Below are 16,313 nucleotides of genomic sequence, written 5' to 3'. Positions count from 1 at the left end.
AAATGTGTAAACTCTGTGATAAACCCAGCACTGGACGATGTCTATACTCTACTCTCCATTACTTGTAGAATGTGCCTGGGGGTTTGTAAATCTGATCTGACTAGTGGAGGTGTGGAAAGGCTATGTATCCAAAATTCAGAGTTCCTACTCTTTGTCCCATACTATAATTCTAACCAGCTTTTGAGAAGGCAGTGCATTCACACTAGGGATAAAAATGACATTATATATACTCAAAGATGTCAGTTAACTAAATTAGCTTATAATGCAATGCACAGGGGAAATGGAGGAGCTGCTTAAAGCTGCAAACAAAAAAAACAAGGTCACAGACAACAGAATGTTTTTTTTATTTGACCAAGGCTTCAATTTTGTCAAAGCTTATAATCAGTTAGGTTTTTACTTATACTGATAGTCTACAGTTAAGAGAGAAAGGAATGATGGGAACAAAGGAGATCACACACAATAACTATTTTAGATTCTGTTGCTTGTACATTTCTAGTGATTTGATCTATTTTCAGCAAGGAAAATACACAAGCATGAAACCATAGAAAACTGACTTTCAAAGATGTATTTTTCTTGCTGGAGCATTGTGATGATTAACAGAAGACTCCTTGCATACCATTAATAGCACCTTTTGTTCTTTCGAAGCCATGGACCATGACTGGATTAGTCATTTTTAATGATAATTCTAACATCATTTACTCTTTTAGGTGCATATACTATCACTATTTAGGCAGAGAACTTCTGGTAGAGGAGGTGCTCTTCAATGTTGGTAGATGAATATATGGTCCGAGCCCTAAAATATAGCATGTCAAAAAAATATAGAACTAATCTGAAACAAAAATAATATGTACTTGGCTCAGTTGGCTGAGTGTTTGGCAGAGGAACAGAAACGTTTTTTTCTGGTAAATGTTAATAGATTCCGGGACTTTGCCATAGCTTGCTTTTTAGAGCATAAGCAAGAGCCCATCATGTGTAGAAGGTCAAACTCACACCATGTAAGAGGTAGCAGATCTCAAGCTAACTAGCTAAGAACAGTTTTGTCTGGAAGAGGTATCATCACACTTTGTGTGTGTGTGTGTGTGTGTGTGTGTGTGTGTGTGTGTGAAAAATATGTTCTCCTTGTTTTCCCTTCTTGATCACTGCGTTTTTTTTAACATACCTGTGTGGATTTGTACCTACCTAAGTAGGTACAGACGATCCATGTCAGCCTAAATGAGGAGAATGTGTGTGTTTGGCTGCAATTGCAATGTGCAATCACTAAGCTGTACAACACCTTCATTATACTGAAATAGCTGATAGCTGTTTTTTTGGCTGACGGGTATTCACTATTGTTTTGATTTGATTATTAATTTGATACAATGACAATAAAGTTGAATCTAATCTAATAATGAGCGACTAATGCTGTTTTTTAGTAGTTTAAGTATCCATTTCTTACCCTTTTCTTTCTCATTTCTCTGCACACCTAAGTTCTAGACCTTTGATTACTTCAACTTCAACTTTCAACTTTATTATCCCAAAGGAAATGTGATCTGCAGCAGGTATCAAATCACATCAAGGACCATGACAAACACAACAACAGCAACAAACACAGAAAAATTCCACAGCACAAATGAAACCAGGGTACACCTGCCACACTGAACCGGAATTAGTTTTATTATACTAAAAAAAGGCTGTCAGTGTTTGTGCCTCACACAGGACTACTGTACATTGGCAACAGTTAAACAGTCTTTCCTTCTTTTCCTATATCCATTTCTCCCATAATCCCTCACTTCCTTCTTCCAATTGTGTGTTCTACCCCACCGTCTGTGTTCCTCTCTTAGATCAGTAACCCCCCGTCTTCCCTCTCTACCTCCCCAGGCTTCAGTTCTTCAGCAGGAAAAGCAGGGATTCGTCAGCAGGATTCTAAATGGCACAGTTCAATTCGGAAAACTACAGGAAGCAGTCAAAGTAAGGTTCTTTATTCAAACATCACTTTCGCACTACAGTCAACTCCATCTGTGTATTCTGATCAAAGATGGGGAGAGTTTATGCCCTGAAACTACCATGCTGAATGGCAGGCAGGTTAATCTGATTTTAACCCCTGATACCACAGTAGCTTGTGAGGCTACAACTTTGGCTCAGCTGGTGCCTCAATGGTCCACACTAAAACACAGCATTTTGCCCAAGATAACCCCCCAATTTATTTCCTATTGATCAGCCCACGCCACTGCACTTGATGATAATCCTACTACCGGTCTCCACCACTCAGAAAGCATAAATGTATGTACACAATTATGTTTCTCAGTTGTCATCTCTCGCTCGTTGAGTCTCCACTTCATTTCCCATCTTTAACTTAGTGTAGAATCAACAGCACACACAGTCAGCATGTTAAATGTAAAGAAAACATCAGCAATGATAACTGTTGCTGTGTGTGCTGGTCTCTTTGACTTTGGTCCATTTGTCTCGGAGTATCCCTGTGACACTGCTACTGCTTGTACTGTAGTTATGGTGCTTACTTGCTTATATCTGTGGCAATGTTGTTTGATTACATCTACTGTATTTCTGCTGCTTAATTACTTTCTGTTACTAACTGATACCACTGGGGGCTATAGTGTATTTGCAATCCACTGTCCATTGGTTACCACCTTATTCTCAGCTGGAAATGTACCTAAATACTATTATTTTAAAGTGCCCATATTATGAAAAAAACACTTTTTCTGGGATTTGGGGTGTTCTTTTGTGTCTCTGGTGCTTCCACACGCATACAAACTTTGAAAAAATCCATCCATGCTGTTCTGAGTGAGATACGGTTTCTGAATGTGTCCTGCCTTCAGTCTCCGGGTGAGCTGTTCAAAATCGGCACGGCTTGTGACGTCACAAGCCGAAACGAGCTGGCTAGCCGCAACCGTTAGCTCGTAGCGTTAGCATGCTAATGCTAACGCTAGCATGCTACCTCGTTCTCAATAGCAAAGCACTAGCTACAACACACACAAGTTCACCATAATCTACAAAAGAACTATTTACATGTGCGCCCTCATTTAGAAGAAGTCTCCCAGCTAATCCTGCCTTGTAACTGACCGAAGTTGGAGAAACAACTTTTACTGTCTATGGAGCTAGCTAGCTGACATGATCTACATCTGAGCTACTGAGCATGTGCGAGTGCACTCAAAGATAGTGCAGAAGAAGAAAAGAGGTCTCACTCTGTAGCTAAAACAGAGACCAGGTGAAAAATTGGATCTGCAGCAGTGAGAGAGAGCTGTCCAGTACAACAAAAATATGGTGTTTTTTGAAAATTAAACCATGTAAACCTATTCTGGTACAACCTTAAAATACAATTATGAACCTGAAAATGAGCATAATATGGGCACTTTAAGCTGTCCATGTATGGACTACTGTATATGCAGACTGATCTCACTATGTGGCGTTTGTATGACACGCCAATTCGTATGCCATTTTTGCGTGTTATGAAGACGCATAATCGTTTTTTAGCGTGTTTATCAATGCCATTTGGTCTCCATTGACTTACATTACATGTGAATTATCACCGTAGCGAGTAGTATGAAAGGACGGAGGTCGGCAGATGGGTAAAACACAGGACTTTCACCCAGGAGAGCCAGGATTGCATCCTGCGTGTGGCGTTAACAACCGTTTTTTTTTTTCTTCTTTTTTTTTATTATAATAAAGCCTTCCCCAATGTTCTTTTCCTAAACCCAACCGTTTATTGTTTTCCTAAGCGTGTGACGTTGGTCACCGTCGTTTTTTTGTCGTTTTTTGTGTTACTAAAGCCTTTTCCAGTGTTCTTTCCCAGTGTTTTTTCTTCTTTTTTATTATAATAAAGCCTTCCCTAATGTTCTTTTCCTAAACCCAACCGTTTATTGTTTTCCTAAGCTGCAGGGACGTTGGTCACCGTCGTTTTGTCGTTTTTTTGTGTTACTAAAGCCTTTTCCAGTGTTCTTTCCCTAAACCTCATACTTTTTTAACACACGTGTGACGTTCTCGCGATAGCACGGCACGTTCTCGTGATAACACGGCACGTGGCGACGCCATGGTGTGTATGTCTACAGCGTAGACATACACGTGGATAGCTCAAAATACATACAGATAACACGCCATTTGGCATTATACGGAAATGTATAAGATGGGTCAGAACATGCCAACCGTAGTCTGTAAGACCCGAGTCCTCTACGATGCTGACAGGTCTGCAGTTAGTTGCCACCCATTTTGCAAGAGCGGCAGTAATTCTTTTGGATTTGGTTTCATCCACAGGTCGCGAGTAGCAATCTCCAAAATAGTGCTTTGCCTGAGCCCGCTAGCATCAACCTGAGTCACGTTAACTGTACTACTATGCTTAGCTCGTAGGTGGTAGCTCAAGCTTGACGTGCTTCGGTGATATTTTAATTCGGCTTTACACAACGTGCATATGGCTTTCGACCCGTCCGGGAGTTTTGGAAAATAAAAAGCTCCACTCAGAATTTCGTTGCTGTTGTCTTTCTCCATCATGCCTGCAGCCTGCAGCAGCAGGATGTGTTGTTACGAGGAAGTATGGCAAAGTGCGGCAAAGGGTCAAAATAGTAGCCTGTTAGGCACAATAACTAAATTAATAAATGGCGGCATGCAATTAATGCGACTAAAAAAAAATGACCGCGTTATGCTTGTTAATGCTGACAGCCCTAGTTTAAAGGCAACATTATTATTACATAGTATATAAATCTACATAGTAGACACTTGTCTGTCTGTTTAAAATCACCTCATAATTTATTAATTCATACTACTCACTTCTGATGTATGCTTTTAAACATAAAAGTGTAGATGGCTGTAATAGACACAAGTAGGATAATGACTGGACAGGAAGATGGAGCATCTTCTTCTCCTCATCCATTCTGTGGCAAAACCAGCATGTATTCCATTCCTTTCTATAGAAACAATATGGATACTATTCTAGCAAATCACCATGGTAACCTTTTCTACATCTACCTGCAATGCCACTTTGGTTTAAATCTTACTGCTGTGGTTGACAGTTGTCCTGCAGTACTGATTGGTACAGCCTTTCTTCCCTTGTTATGCCAAACATGAACATGACATTAGTTTAGCAGTATTAGTGCCTTGCTCTAGGGCCAGTGCTCTCTGTTCCAGCTGTCAGCAGCTTTTGTCATCAAAGCCACATCAGGAAAAAAAAACATCTCAGTGGTTCTCAATTTTATTTGCGTCTCTATAGCAACAGCCCAGACAGAAAGAGCTATGCGTTTGTGTGTGTGAATGTGAGTTCTATTGGTGGTGATCAGACCATTGAAAGAGAAGAGCTATTAATGTTAGATGTGTGGAAGGACGTTATTCCCTTTATTCCCTCCTTTTATACTTCATTAGACTACTCCCTCATTCCCTGCCAGCTTAACTACATATTAACCAAGAATAACACTTTATACTTGTCCTTTTAAGGTGTTGTAGTGGTTTAATATAACATGCAAAAGAAATGGAAAAATGTCCACCATGAGATATAAGATTAATTTTGTTCAACCAAAAGTCCCAAAAAAAATTCACAATCAAAAAACACAAAAAAAACAACAAATCCCCACATTTGAGAGGATAAAACCAGATATTTGTTCTTATATCATGTTTACATTCTCGTACTTAAACACGTACAGACTCTGTTTACACTGCACTACAGAACTTCCCTTCTTTAACCTGCCCCATGATTTATTTTAAATCATCATTTTTTGATCTTCTTTTTTCAATGGTTCAGTTGTTGAACATTGAAATTATACTACACAAAACAAGTCAGTTGTGTGAGTGAGAATGGTAAAATGATCTCTCTTTCCAAAACTGTACAGTAAGTGTAAATATATAAAATCTACCCCAGGTCTAAAATTCCACCAGTAATCCCATGTATAGAATTTAGCCCAAAAGATTTTGGTTTGGATCTGACTCTCAAATGCCAGATACAGAATCGTCCCACAAGCGCATTACCTCCCCTCACCCCCATCTCCTCCCCATTTGATGACCTCAAATGAACTGTCAACTTGTATGAGGTGATTGATTCTGAGATTGTAATGTAAATTTAAGTGACCAATAAAAACTCTTTACCAACTGTAGCTCTCATTTGACTAGTATCAACCCATAGTGATTGCAATGCATGTTGCCACCTTATGAATTGAAAAGATAAGGATTGTGTGTTAAAGAAAGTGGTGCTACATGGCTAGAGAAAACAGAGAAAAGAATCTGTTATATTCCCTTTCGCTAAAAAGGTGGAAAACCTACCAGAATTACTACCAACTACCAGAATGCACTGCATCGCACCGGACCAATAATCCCTCCCGCTGGTGGGTGACGTAATGCGAGCACGTCAAACTTGTCCATATCGACAGTAACAGAATCTTGGTTTGCATTAGATTAGCACTGCCGAGGTTTTACAGTTTCATCTGAGTTTTTCAGCCTCCGTTTTTGCAATATGGCGCCCACTTCCTATTAACAAACTATCATATTTCAGCCAAACAGTGCACTTAAATATGTTTCTGAAAACATTTGAATGAGAAATAGGCAATGCAGTAACCAAATCTTCGTTTATATTTGATCAGCACTGCCTAGTTTTACAGATTGAGTTTAAGAGAAAGAAGGGCGGCTGTCTCGATCTGCTTTATGTGTCCGTATGCAGAAGTAGAGGAACAGGCCCTAGGGCCAGAAGCAAACCTCCAAGTGACATGTTTTGTGTCAAACACGTCACTTAGAGGTTTTTCTGCTGGCCTGTGAGGAGGATCTGGGCACTAGTAAGATGGAGGGAAGTTTACCATAGTTAATTTACAGATACTACCAACATTATTATGATACAAAGTTGGTTGAATATTGGCAAAGTATACCCTTGAAGTGTGTGCTATAAAGAGAAAGCAGATTGCAACTACATTATTCATGGGTAATTAAAATTCCTGCTCCTCTATCTCCTTAAAATACCTGAATTTTAAATATTTTAGTGAATGCATGTATAAATATAGCCGTGTCACAGGATTGCGTGACCCATGTTGCTTGACGTCAATATAAGATGACTTTTCTTCCCATTCAAAATGCTCATCTGCTAGTTAGAATTTCTTTTCCCAGAACCTTCATATAACAGTGGATGCTGTGACCTCTGACCCTTAACCTTCCATCTTTAGTGCTTTAAGTGTTTGGGTTGAAGAAATGAATTGTTCTTCTACTCACCTCATTGGATCCTATTTGAAAGCTGAAACCAGGAAGTGAGTTAAATTCTCAAGTATTCTTTATCATCACAACTTGTCCTTGACAAACTACACATTGTGTACCATTTTTAAAAGGGGAAATAGTCCGCACAGTAAGCTTAGTGGGTTAACTTGAGTATGAGTTTTCTCATATTCAGGGTTGTCTTATATTTGGACCAATGTGGTAATTCTCTTTTCAGATCTAGGGGAGGAGAGTTTTCTTTTAATGTAACCTTCCACTCAACTCAGAAAGATGAAAGCAGGGTCCTGTAGATGTCAAACAGTACAACCAGCAGGGTAAATGATCCGCTGACAAGCTCTCTGTCCTACAGCTCTGCCAACTCAGGCAGAAAATGAAATCTTTCTAGTGTGTGACCTGCTGCTGTTGTCTGTCATCTCTCATGTCTTTTTTATTTTGTCTGTCTCTGGCCGGTTGTACAGTACTGTATAAACCAGTCTCAGCACTTTATTGCTTTATTCTGCTTTATACTGCTTTATCCATCATAGTACTATAAAAAATGAGAGGCTAATAGATCTTTGTCAAGTTAGAAATACTATCATGCTGGGGCGACCTCTACCCAGTAAGAGCGTGCGCCCCATGTAGGCTGAGTCCTTAGCAGCGGCCTGGGTCCAAATCCAACCTGCAACCCTTTGCTGCGTGTCATCCCCCATCTCTCTCCCACCTTTCCTGTCTATCCACTGTCACTATCATTAATTTTTTTCTTTTGTTGTCTCTCTCTTCCAAGCTATCACTATTTTAGTGACACCTAAAAGTAATCTTGTGCAGCCAGACTGCCATCGCATCAATCTTGTGTAGGTTTGGAGAATCTTGTTAAAAATTGGGTTAAGAGACTTTAGAAATCCAGTGGATTGACAATTAAAATGCCTCTCTGTTTTTTTCTGTAAAATTACAAATAAGCCCTCACCTTTGTGATTGTATTGGTTTGAGGTATAACAACAGCATCCTGTGTTGTTGAGCTTGATGAGACAGACTATGTCAGATTAACCTGAGATGACAGCGATGTTGATTGTTGACATTTAAACAGTGGACTAAATGAGTAGGCAGCATACAAAAAAATAAGAACACAAGCAACATATAGAAAATAATTCTCCATTTATTTCATTGTCTAGTAGCTTCTGTAATCTGTGGTGTGGCACTAAGCTGAGAGCTGCAGTCAGTTAATCATAGACAGAAACAGAAAACATAGAGGGTGTGGGTACAGAAACAGCAGTAGAAAGAAGTTTACAATGGAAAGGTAAGAAAAGAATATATCGAATATAACATCAGAGAATGAATAGGACTTACACTGTAGAGGAAGGGTTAAGCATAAAATTAATATTCTTTTCAAAATGGTACATACAGTATCCATTTTGATGAGAAATATAATTACCTGTAGTTTATCATTAAATACACTCAAAGTTATCAGCCCAGGGCCCTCAGTTGTCAACATTGTACAGAAAAGGTTCTAAATGGACTCCTAGAAGATGATGAAATGGAGATGAAATATAATGCTTGTGAGTAAAAGAAATTTACAATTGGTAATTGACAAACGTGCGTAATAGTTTCAACCTCTCCCAAAAGTAATGTGAATTGATAAAACCTAAAAATTCTTAACCACCATGCTTATGAACAGAAAGTTCCACTTATGTAATTAAACTCTCAATTTATGGTCTAAAGCTTTCCTTTAAGTAGTGCTGGGTAGGACTGCAGTTCAAGTTTTTGTGTAATTTATTTTTTATCTTTCTTGTAAATTTTTTCATTGCCAATTTGTTTGATACTCTTGATAAATGTGAGAAGGGGGGGGCCTTATATAAGCTTAGGCTTCTGACCCTACCCTTTGCTTACGACCAATAAAGTCATTCATTCATTCAAGATGTTTTAAAAGACAAACTTTTGATGTTTTGGTCACATACAACCCATAGAAGAAGCCTAAATCTTCAGCAGACTTGAACAAAAATATTTTTCTCTACATACATGTGCTGTACTCCCAAACAAAGTTTTTGTTACATAAAAACAATTACAATTGTTAAAACAACACATATACATAAACATACACACATAGTTCATTGTGACTTTTCTTTCAGGAGTTCATATGCCAGGATGGTACTAGTAGGGAAGTGTTTGTCTTACATGTAAATGAAAAACAAAATGTCATATAAATAATGCTCACAACCTTGAGATGCCACACAACAACAAATCTGCATGGCTTTAGTATGGCAGAATGTGCATGTGACTTACAGCATGAAAGTAACAGAGGACTCCCATAGCCACAAACTGTGCTTTTGAGTTCAATGAGCTTTTCACAACCAGTACCACAAAATACAACAGAGCAGCCTTGTTATGTTCAACTCAACAAGAAACTGAATGGAAAGTGTGTTGCTTAACATTAATTAATTAATGAGTATTAATAACATTAATGAGTATCAAAAAAACCTGAGATATGAGTCTGGTGTATACCTCAGATGCACCAAATCCATTCAACACAACTCTGTATGGTGTGTGTCTGTATTTGAGGCATTGAGAGAGGAAGACTGAGAGAGATGGAGAGAGAGAGAATGAGTGTGGCACATACAATAAGCAATTAGGGCTTTACCCGAAAGCAATGCTTTGTTGAACTGCTAGATTGTTTAACTAGGTTGAACGTTCAGGGTGACTGTGACGTTCACGTTATATAGTAAACAAGCCAAATTAGTCCTCCGAGCTAAGGCAGAAGATAACGTCATCTCAGAGCCTGATCGGTTTGCCTTTACATTTAGGTGAATTTTTTTGTAATATAGGAGTAAGTTTCCAAATTAGCTGTTGGTCCGTTTGAAATCCGGGAGCAGTAAGCGAGTGAAAGCACTTGTCCATTCAGAGTGTAGCCTGTATGTTTTCTTTGTTTGTCAGTAGTCATAGAGTGATGCAGGGAAGAAGTATCCTTAACAAAAAGCCAAGAGTTTTTTCATTGGATTTTGGGTTATTGCAGAAAATAAGCTCTATTGCAAACAAAGGTTTATGATGCTAACATGTTTTGTTCAGCAAGATAATCTTCACAAATGGACACTACTTTCATGATTTTAGAAGCGTAAATGCAATCCAGAAGTGTAAAGCTAACATTAGGCTATAAACAAACTGCACCACGGTCCCACGACAACATCCCCCCCACTAGCTTCCAACGGCTTCCAACTGATTTCAGCATTGCAAAAGTGCAAATTGCAAAAAATTAAATAAAAAATTCAACTTTGATTTACCTGTAGCTTTAACAGAGGGAAGACATGTTTGCCAACATTTAGTTCTACCATAAATGCTGGCTTATAGATGTGAAGAACACTCATTAAAATAAAAGTAAACGAAAAAAATAAACATTTGCAGTATTTGTACTCTCAATCAATTAAGAAGTGCCTTTGATTTTAACAGGTGGCCAAAATCGCCTGCAACATTGATTTCCTCCCTTTCTGTTATTGGGAACTCTCAATTATTCAGTCATGCTTAAATGCAATTGTTAACTAACTTAAGAACATCCTGAGAAAACCAAGTAAGTACTCCGACTGTTAATGTAAATCCCACGTTTCACTTTAAAAAGATTGAATGTTGGTACACAGTGTTGATAAATGAGGGCCCAGGACTCTTATCAGTGCTGTCGTTATGTAAGTCAAACGTTAAAGGTCTGCTTTCAAATGTTCTGTTAGACTAGGTCACACACACACACACACACACACACACACACACACACACACACAGCACAGAACAAATAAAGGTTACATACATACATTACAGAAATGTATAGGTGCTGCTCCAACTAACACATCTTGTCAGAGGCTCTGTTCCTGTTGGCCAAACTGGTTCTGAGTTGCAGCAGTCAGCCTAACAAAAGCACGGACAAATACTAAAGGCAGTCTTAGGTCTCTGTACTGGCCTATTATTTGCATGAAGATAGTTCACTGGTAGGCTTTTAAAGACTGTGTAGGAGGTGGCATCATCTTTACCTTTGGGCCCCCTATCTATTCACAAAACACATCAAAAACCTGTTTACTGCAGCTGACTTTATCCCATCCTAGGACCACTAGTTTTGATGTAGCATCCTATCAGCCCCTGGAGTAGCAGTCACACATGCCCTGGCACAGACACTGGCAGAACCCATAGACCAGGCAAACTGTCAGGCTTGATGGCACCAAGCTAACACATACAATACCCAGTGTCACTCTCTGGATCACCAACAAGTAGATTCCTAGAGGCAGTGAGCCAAAGTACAAGAAACCCAGCAACCAGACCAGGATGCGTGGGACGTGATTACAAAACTTGGACAGAGCATCCTGATCAGCCTGTCCATTGGAGTCCATCGATACTGAGTCCAGGCTCTGCTCAGCATAGATGTCAGAGCTGCCGTTTCGGCTTGGGGAGTGCTGCGAGTCCCTCTGCACTTCCATTATAGTGATGACCAGGCAGTTGGAGGAATCGTGAGATGGGCTGGAGGAGCAGAAACCCGTTGGAGTCAAAACCACCTCCCTGTTGTGGTCTGAGCTCCAGGATTTGTCCCGCATTACCAAGTGGGACATGATGATAGTATCATCAGGGAGGGCTGACACCTCGTACTCTGTGATCTCGGTTTGGTGTCGGCAAAAGGGGCAGGAGACGAAGCCTGCCCCGTCAGCAATGTCCAGGATCTTAATGAGGCAGCGGGCACAGACCCGGTGCAGGCAGTCCAGGATCTTAGGCTTGCGTTTGTGGGCATTGTAGCGTTGGTAACAGATTTTACACTCTAATTCCTCTGGTGGAGGACAGTCCTTCTCCTCTAACTCAGCCTGAGAACCGCTCATCTTCAAGTCATGGTCTGGAGAAGGTAAGAGAAATATAGACACATTGAGAAAAAGCATTACATGCGACTTCAACTAGAATGGTGGAAAATGCCATGAAACAAACAGATTTTTCTTCATTTCAGTGATTTCTTTATAAACACCTAATACATGTTAGAAAATACTTGTTAAAAACATGTGAAAAGACTGAAAACTGTGGAGTTGGAAACTTTAAACAGTTTTTTACCATTTCTGTGTCCAGGATTTTTTGGGCAGTGTGAAATCATGGCTTGATGATGTATTTGAACCATCCTCAACATAACTCTTCCCCTACTATATAAAAACTACTAACATTAGAGTGCATAGCATCAGTGTTGTTTTGTTTACCCCTTGTGTGAGCAGCGAGTTCTCTACGTTCCACAAGCTCTTTTAGCTTTTTCAGTCTAATAAATAGATGAATAAACAACTGTTAAATGCCACAACCATATAAACACCAGAGAAATTGCTGTCACTAAGTCTTTCAGCACAGATCTTCTATTCGGCCAGCCAGCAGTTACTGCTCCCTGCTGTGGGTGTGTGCTTTGTGCTAACGCTAACGATAGTATGTCGATGTGCAGTGGCTTGTTCTTCGGCTCAGCACCTATAGCGAACATGCCCCCTGCGCCTCAGAGCAGAGAATACTACTTTTTCATGATTTTGAAACCTGATTATATACTTGCCAATTTTTAAATCATTCAAGTTTGGCTGGGTGGTTAAAGGGATACTTCACCGATTTAGCATCAAGCTTTGTATCCGTAGAAACCCGGTAGTATTTTTGAATGACCGTGCTTCCCTCCCTCATGTCCCCCTGAGAGGGGAGATCTCTGTATTGTGGGTCTGTAAAAATGTATACCGATGACGCAAAAATCATCGTTTTATGTCATCGGTATAAATCTTTCCAGAGGCAATGGACTACAGCCAGTACTTCCACATAGCCCATAGGGGGTTGGACTGTCGGCTTTTTCCGGAGATTGAATCTTAGCTTAGCTTCTCAGCAGAAACAGATTTATTCATCCCGAAAGACATTTTAGAACAACAATTATGCGCGTTCAAACTACCGCACACATGTACCACCGGGATACATTGCTAGCCGGTAAGGGGACATCCTCAGCGGTGTGCGGAAAGCGGGACGAGTTGGAGCTAAGTGGAAAGCTAACACTAGCCAGCCACCTGTGCCAGGCTTCGCCTGCTACGGAGACCAGCACCTCAGCCTGCGGTGCCGCTAGCCAGAATACTTGACAGGCTTCGCGTGCTAAGGAGACCAGCACATCAGCCTGCGGTGTTGCTCGATGCCGCTAACCGGAAAGGGGGGTATCCTCAGCGGTGAAACGCGGAGGATGTCCCTAGCTCATACGCACGAGTATGAGCTAGGTGGAAAGCTAACGTTAGCCGGCCACCTGTCCCATCAATCCTGCTTGCAAGTGTCTCTTTGGACAACAAACTGGACTACATCCAACTTCAACGAAACTCCCAACGCGAGATCAGACACTGCTGTGTTTTTGTTGTTGTGGAAACGTGGTTGAACAACTGTGCTGCTCTGTCACCAGGTAAGACTAGCTAGTGGAGGTCGGCTTTTTTAACACGGACTGTTGCAGAAATGGGGTGCTTGTATTCAACGAACTGCTAACTGCTGGTGGAGTTTGTGACTGTTAGATGAGACCATTCTACATTCCATGCAAATTTACGGGTGTGTTTACAGCCTACTTAGCGCTAATGCTAGTATGTTTTAGTTGAACTTTACGGAGCATATAATGTGTTTCGTATGTCATTTTTATATGTCGTTTTTATATATTTTAATTGTGTAACACCACTTGAGCCACGGTGAAACGTTTCGTGTATATGGTTGAAATGACAATAAAACACAGTTGAATTGAGTTGACTGTCTCACTGTCTGTCTGCCTGTCTACGATAGGCGTGGCTTGGGAGTGGACTCAGAGCAGAGAAGCAAGTGCATTCTGGGATTTGGTGTCTTTCATCCACATGAGCCAAAAACACATTTCCTGGCTTTTGTCGGCCTAGAAGGCATCAATTTCAATTTTTTTTCCCACATTTATACTACATAAGTGAACCAATTTAAATATATATTCAGCTTTCCAGCAGTGAAATATCCCTTTAATAACACATTTTTCCGTTTTATTTTTGCATTACCTGGACTTTAATTAAAATAACCAGCCCCTCAATTGTTACTTCTAATTTTTGTATTTATTTCTTGTTACTTGGATGATATAAAGCCCTCTTTAGCTTTTTATTTGGTCTGTTAGGATACAGAACTGTTAAGGAAAACTCAGGAGCAGCACAATTCATTTCACATAAGTGAAGATTCGCGAGATTTTGATGACTTAAACAGAAGCACTTAATGAACACTCAATTGAGGTGACAATTTAGCAGTACAGTTTAACCACAAATGTGTTATCATGTCCTGCCGTCCCAACTCTCTGAAGTTCCTGTCCTCAAGGTGTATTTAAACTCATGCTGGAGGCATTACATTTAGCTGAACCTTTCCTGGTAAACAAGGATTTTGCAGGCGCCAAAACACAGATACTCTCTCTGGGATGTATGCAAAGTATGGCTGGCCCACCGACTTTCAAAAGGAGACCGTCCTGAAACAAAACATTCCCTTATCATGCAGCTATCTACGTAGACTCCTTAAATCTGTGGAGAGAGAAACATAATTATACTTGAACAGGTTTGGTTATTAGAGACTGGCGGAAAATTCTCATCCCCTGACCTGTGACCTATGAATGACCTGATGTTGTCATGTAAGCTTTCCCTTAGTCTCATCATACCACAACAAGGTGTTTTTGGAAATTCCACCACAAGAACGATAGAGCAATGGCATTTCTTTGTTAAAAGCCAATCTCTCCTTTTTTGGTTATTCTGACCAAATGAGTGTTTTAGTTAGTTTTAATCTGTGTCTGTTGAATGTATTCATGTCAAAAGCAGCAATTGAAAATCATTATTCCAAAATTGTTTAAAGAAAAATAAAACAAAGATGATGGATGGATTGGATTGTTGAGTGAAAACAAATGAAACTTAAAAACCATCATTGGCTATTCATTTTTCCAAGATGACTCAGTGCTGTCACCCATGCCTATACCAACCGATTTAATATATGTGTGAAGATATTTGCAAAAACTTAAAGGGTCTTCATTGTCATGTACACAAGATACATTTTACAAAATAATTTTGATTTTGGAAAGTATTATTGATCAGATATTGCAGTTTCCTCCCCCTAAGAAATGAGCATATAACTCCTGAGTTGCCCTCACCCACCACCCATAAAGACAAATTCTAGTTATGATCTGGGGTAAAGGTTTAGGCTAGTGTGTGTACAAGTTATTAACACTCACCCCTGTATCAGTACTAGCTGATGCCAACAGCTTCAGTGCAAATTTACATAATTAAGGGCTGAAACGAGAAAACTCCAATGATCAGTTTCCATGGAGAAACGGCAAGAAACTGTCAGTCATCATTAATAAGGTCAAATAGCAATACGCCTGTATCCATAGACACTAAGCATAAATAGGAATGGTTTAGGAGCCCCCACCTCATGTACTCCGCCCCAAACCATTACTGTGGCAGATAAGATCACTGTCATCTTGAGATACAAGGTGTTTTAGAATTTCAACATCTTCATAATATGAAAATACAATAAAGTCTCTAAATGAATACAATTATTAATTTAACTATTTGAATCATTTTATAAATGGCTTTTTTACTTTGCCAACTCTTTGATTTTTTTGGGGTTATGAGCTGTTCAATTAAATGCCTGTTTTCCTCTTTATATCTTATTTTCATTAGCTCGGTTTATGGTCACATGTTATTGAAGCTTTTGAGGGTGAAACTGAATTTCATGGAGACGAGATGTTACTTGGCGTTCCTGATTCATCATGGCCATGTGTCTAATTTTTTAGAATTTGAAATTGGAAACATAAACTTTGGGAATATGTACTGTAGTTTTAATCAACTTAATGTTTTTTAGCATTTTTTTAGCCGTGCGCTAAGTGGCGAAATATAATGAACTAATAACATGTTGTGGTGGTGGTAATGTTTGTTGGTGACATCGTAGTCAGGTGGTAGTGTCTTGCTGTATTGATTGTAACTTGATAGCGCCATTTTGATGGTTCAGTGCTGGCTTGGACTGTTGATTAAAGATCAAGCCTGTGACTTTTCAGTTGTAGAACTCACTCGCAAACCTCTGTGTCACACATATGAAGCTTACAAACCACATGGACTCACGTTCTTTTACAAGTAGCCTAATTCTGCCCTTTTACACCCTATTGAGTAAGCCATCTGAATTTGTGTTTAACAGGAAAT

At 39.7% G+C, this 16,313-nt stretch overlaps 2 protein-coding genes across 2 annotated transcripts in view; one reads left to right on the top strand and one right to left on the bottom strand.

The window, feature by feature from the left end:
• The window catches only part of cep89 (centrosomal protein 89), a 59,746-nt gene that overhangs the window by 19,952 nt on the left and 23,481 nt on the right, over positions 1-16,313 (top strand). The window contains exon 16 of the mRNA XM_078246060.1: positions 1,858-1,947. Within this exon, the coding sequence (XP_078102186.1) occupies positions 1,858-1,947 (90 nt within the window). The remainder of the gene's footprint in view (positions 1-1,857; positions 1,948-16,313) is intronic.
• On the bottom strand, positions 11,250-12,087 carry LOC144521862 (E3 ubiquitin-protein ligase RNF182). Its single transcript, XM_078256501.1, has one exon. It carries the CDS (start codon positions 12,036-12,038, stop codon positions 11,250-11,252), a length of 789 nt encoding a protein of 262 aa, XP_078112627.1. The 5' UTR covers positions 12,039-12,087.

Source organism: Sander vitreus, chromosome 1 (assembly GCF_031162955.1).
Source record: "Sander vitreus isolate 19-12246 chromosome 1, sanVit1, whole genome shotgun sequence".
Taxonomy (NCBI): Eukaryota; Metazoa; Chordata; class Actinopteri; order Perciformes; family Percidae; genus Sander; species Sander vitreus.
This window is presented reverse-complemented; position numbering and strand designations above follow the sequence as displayed.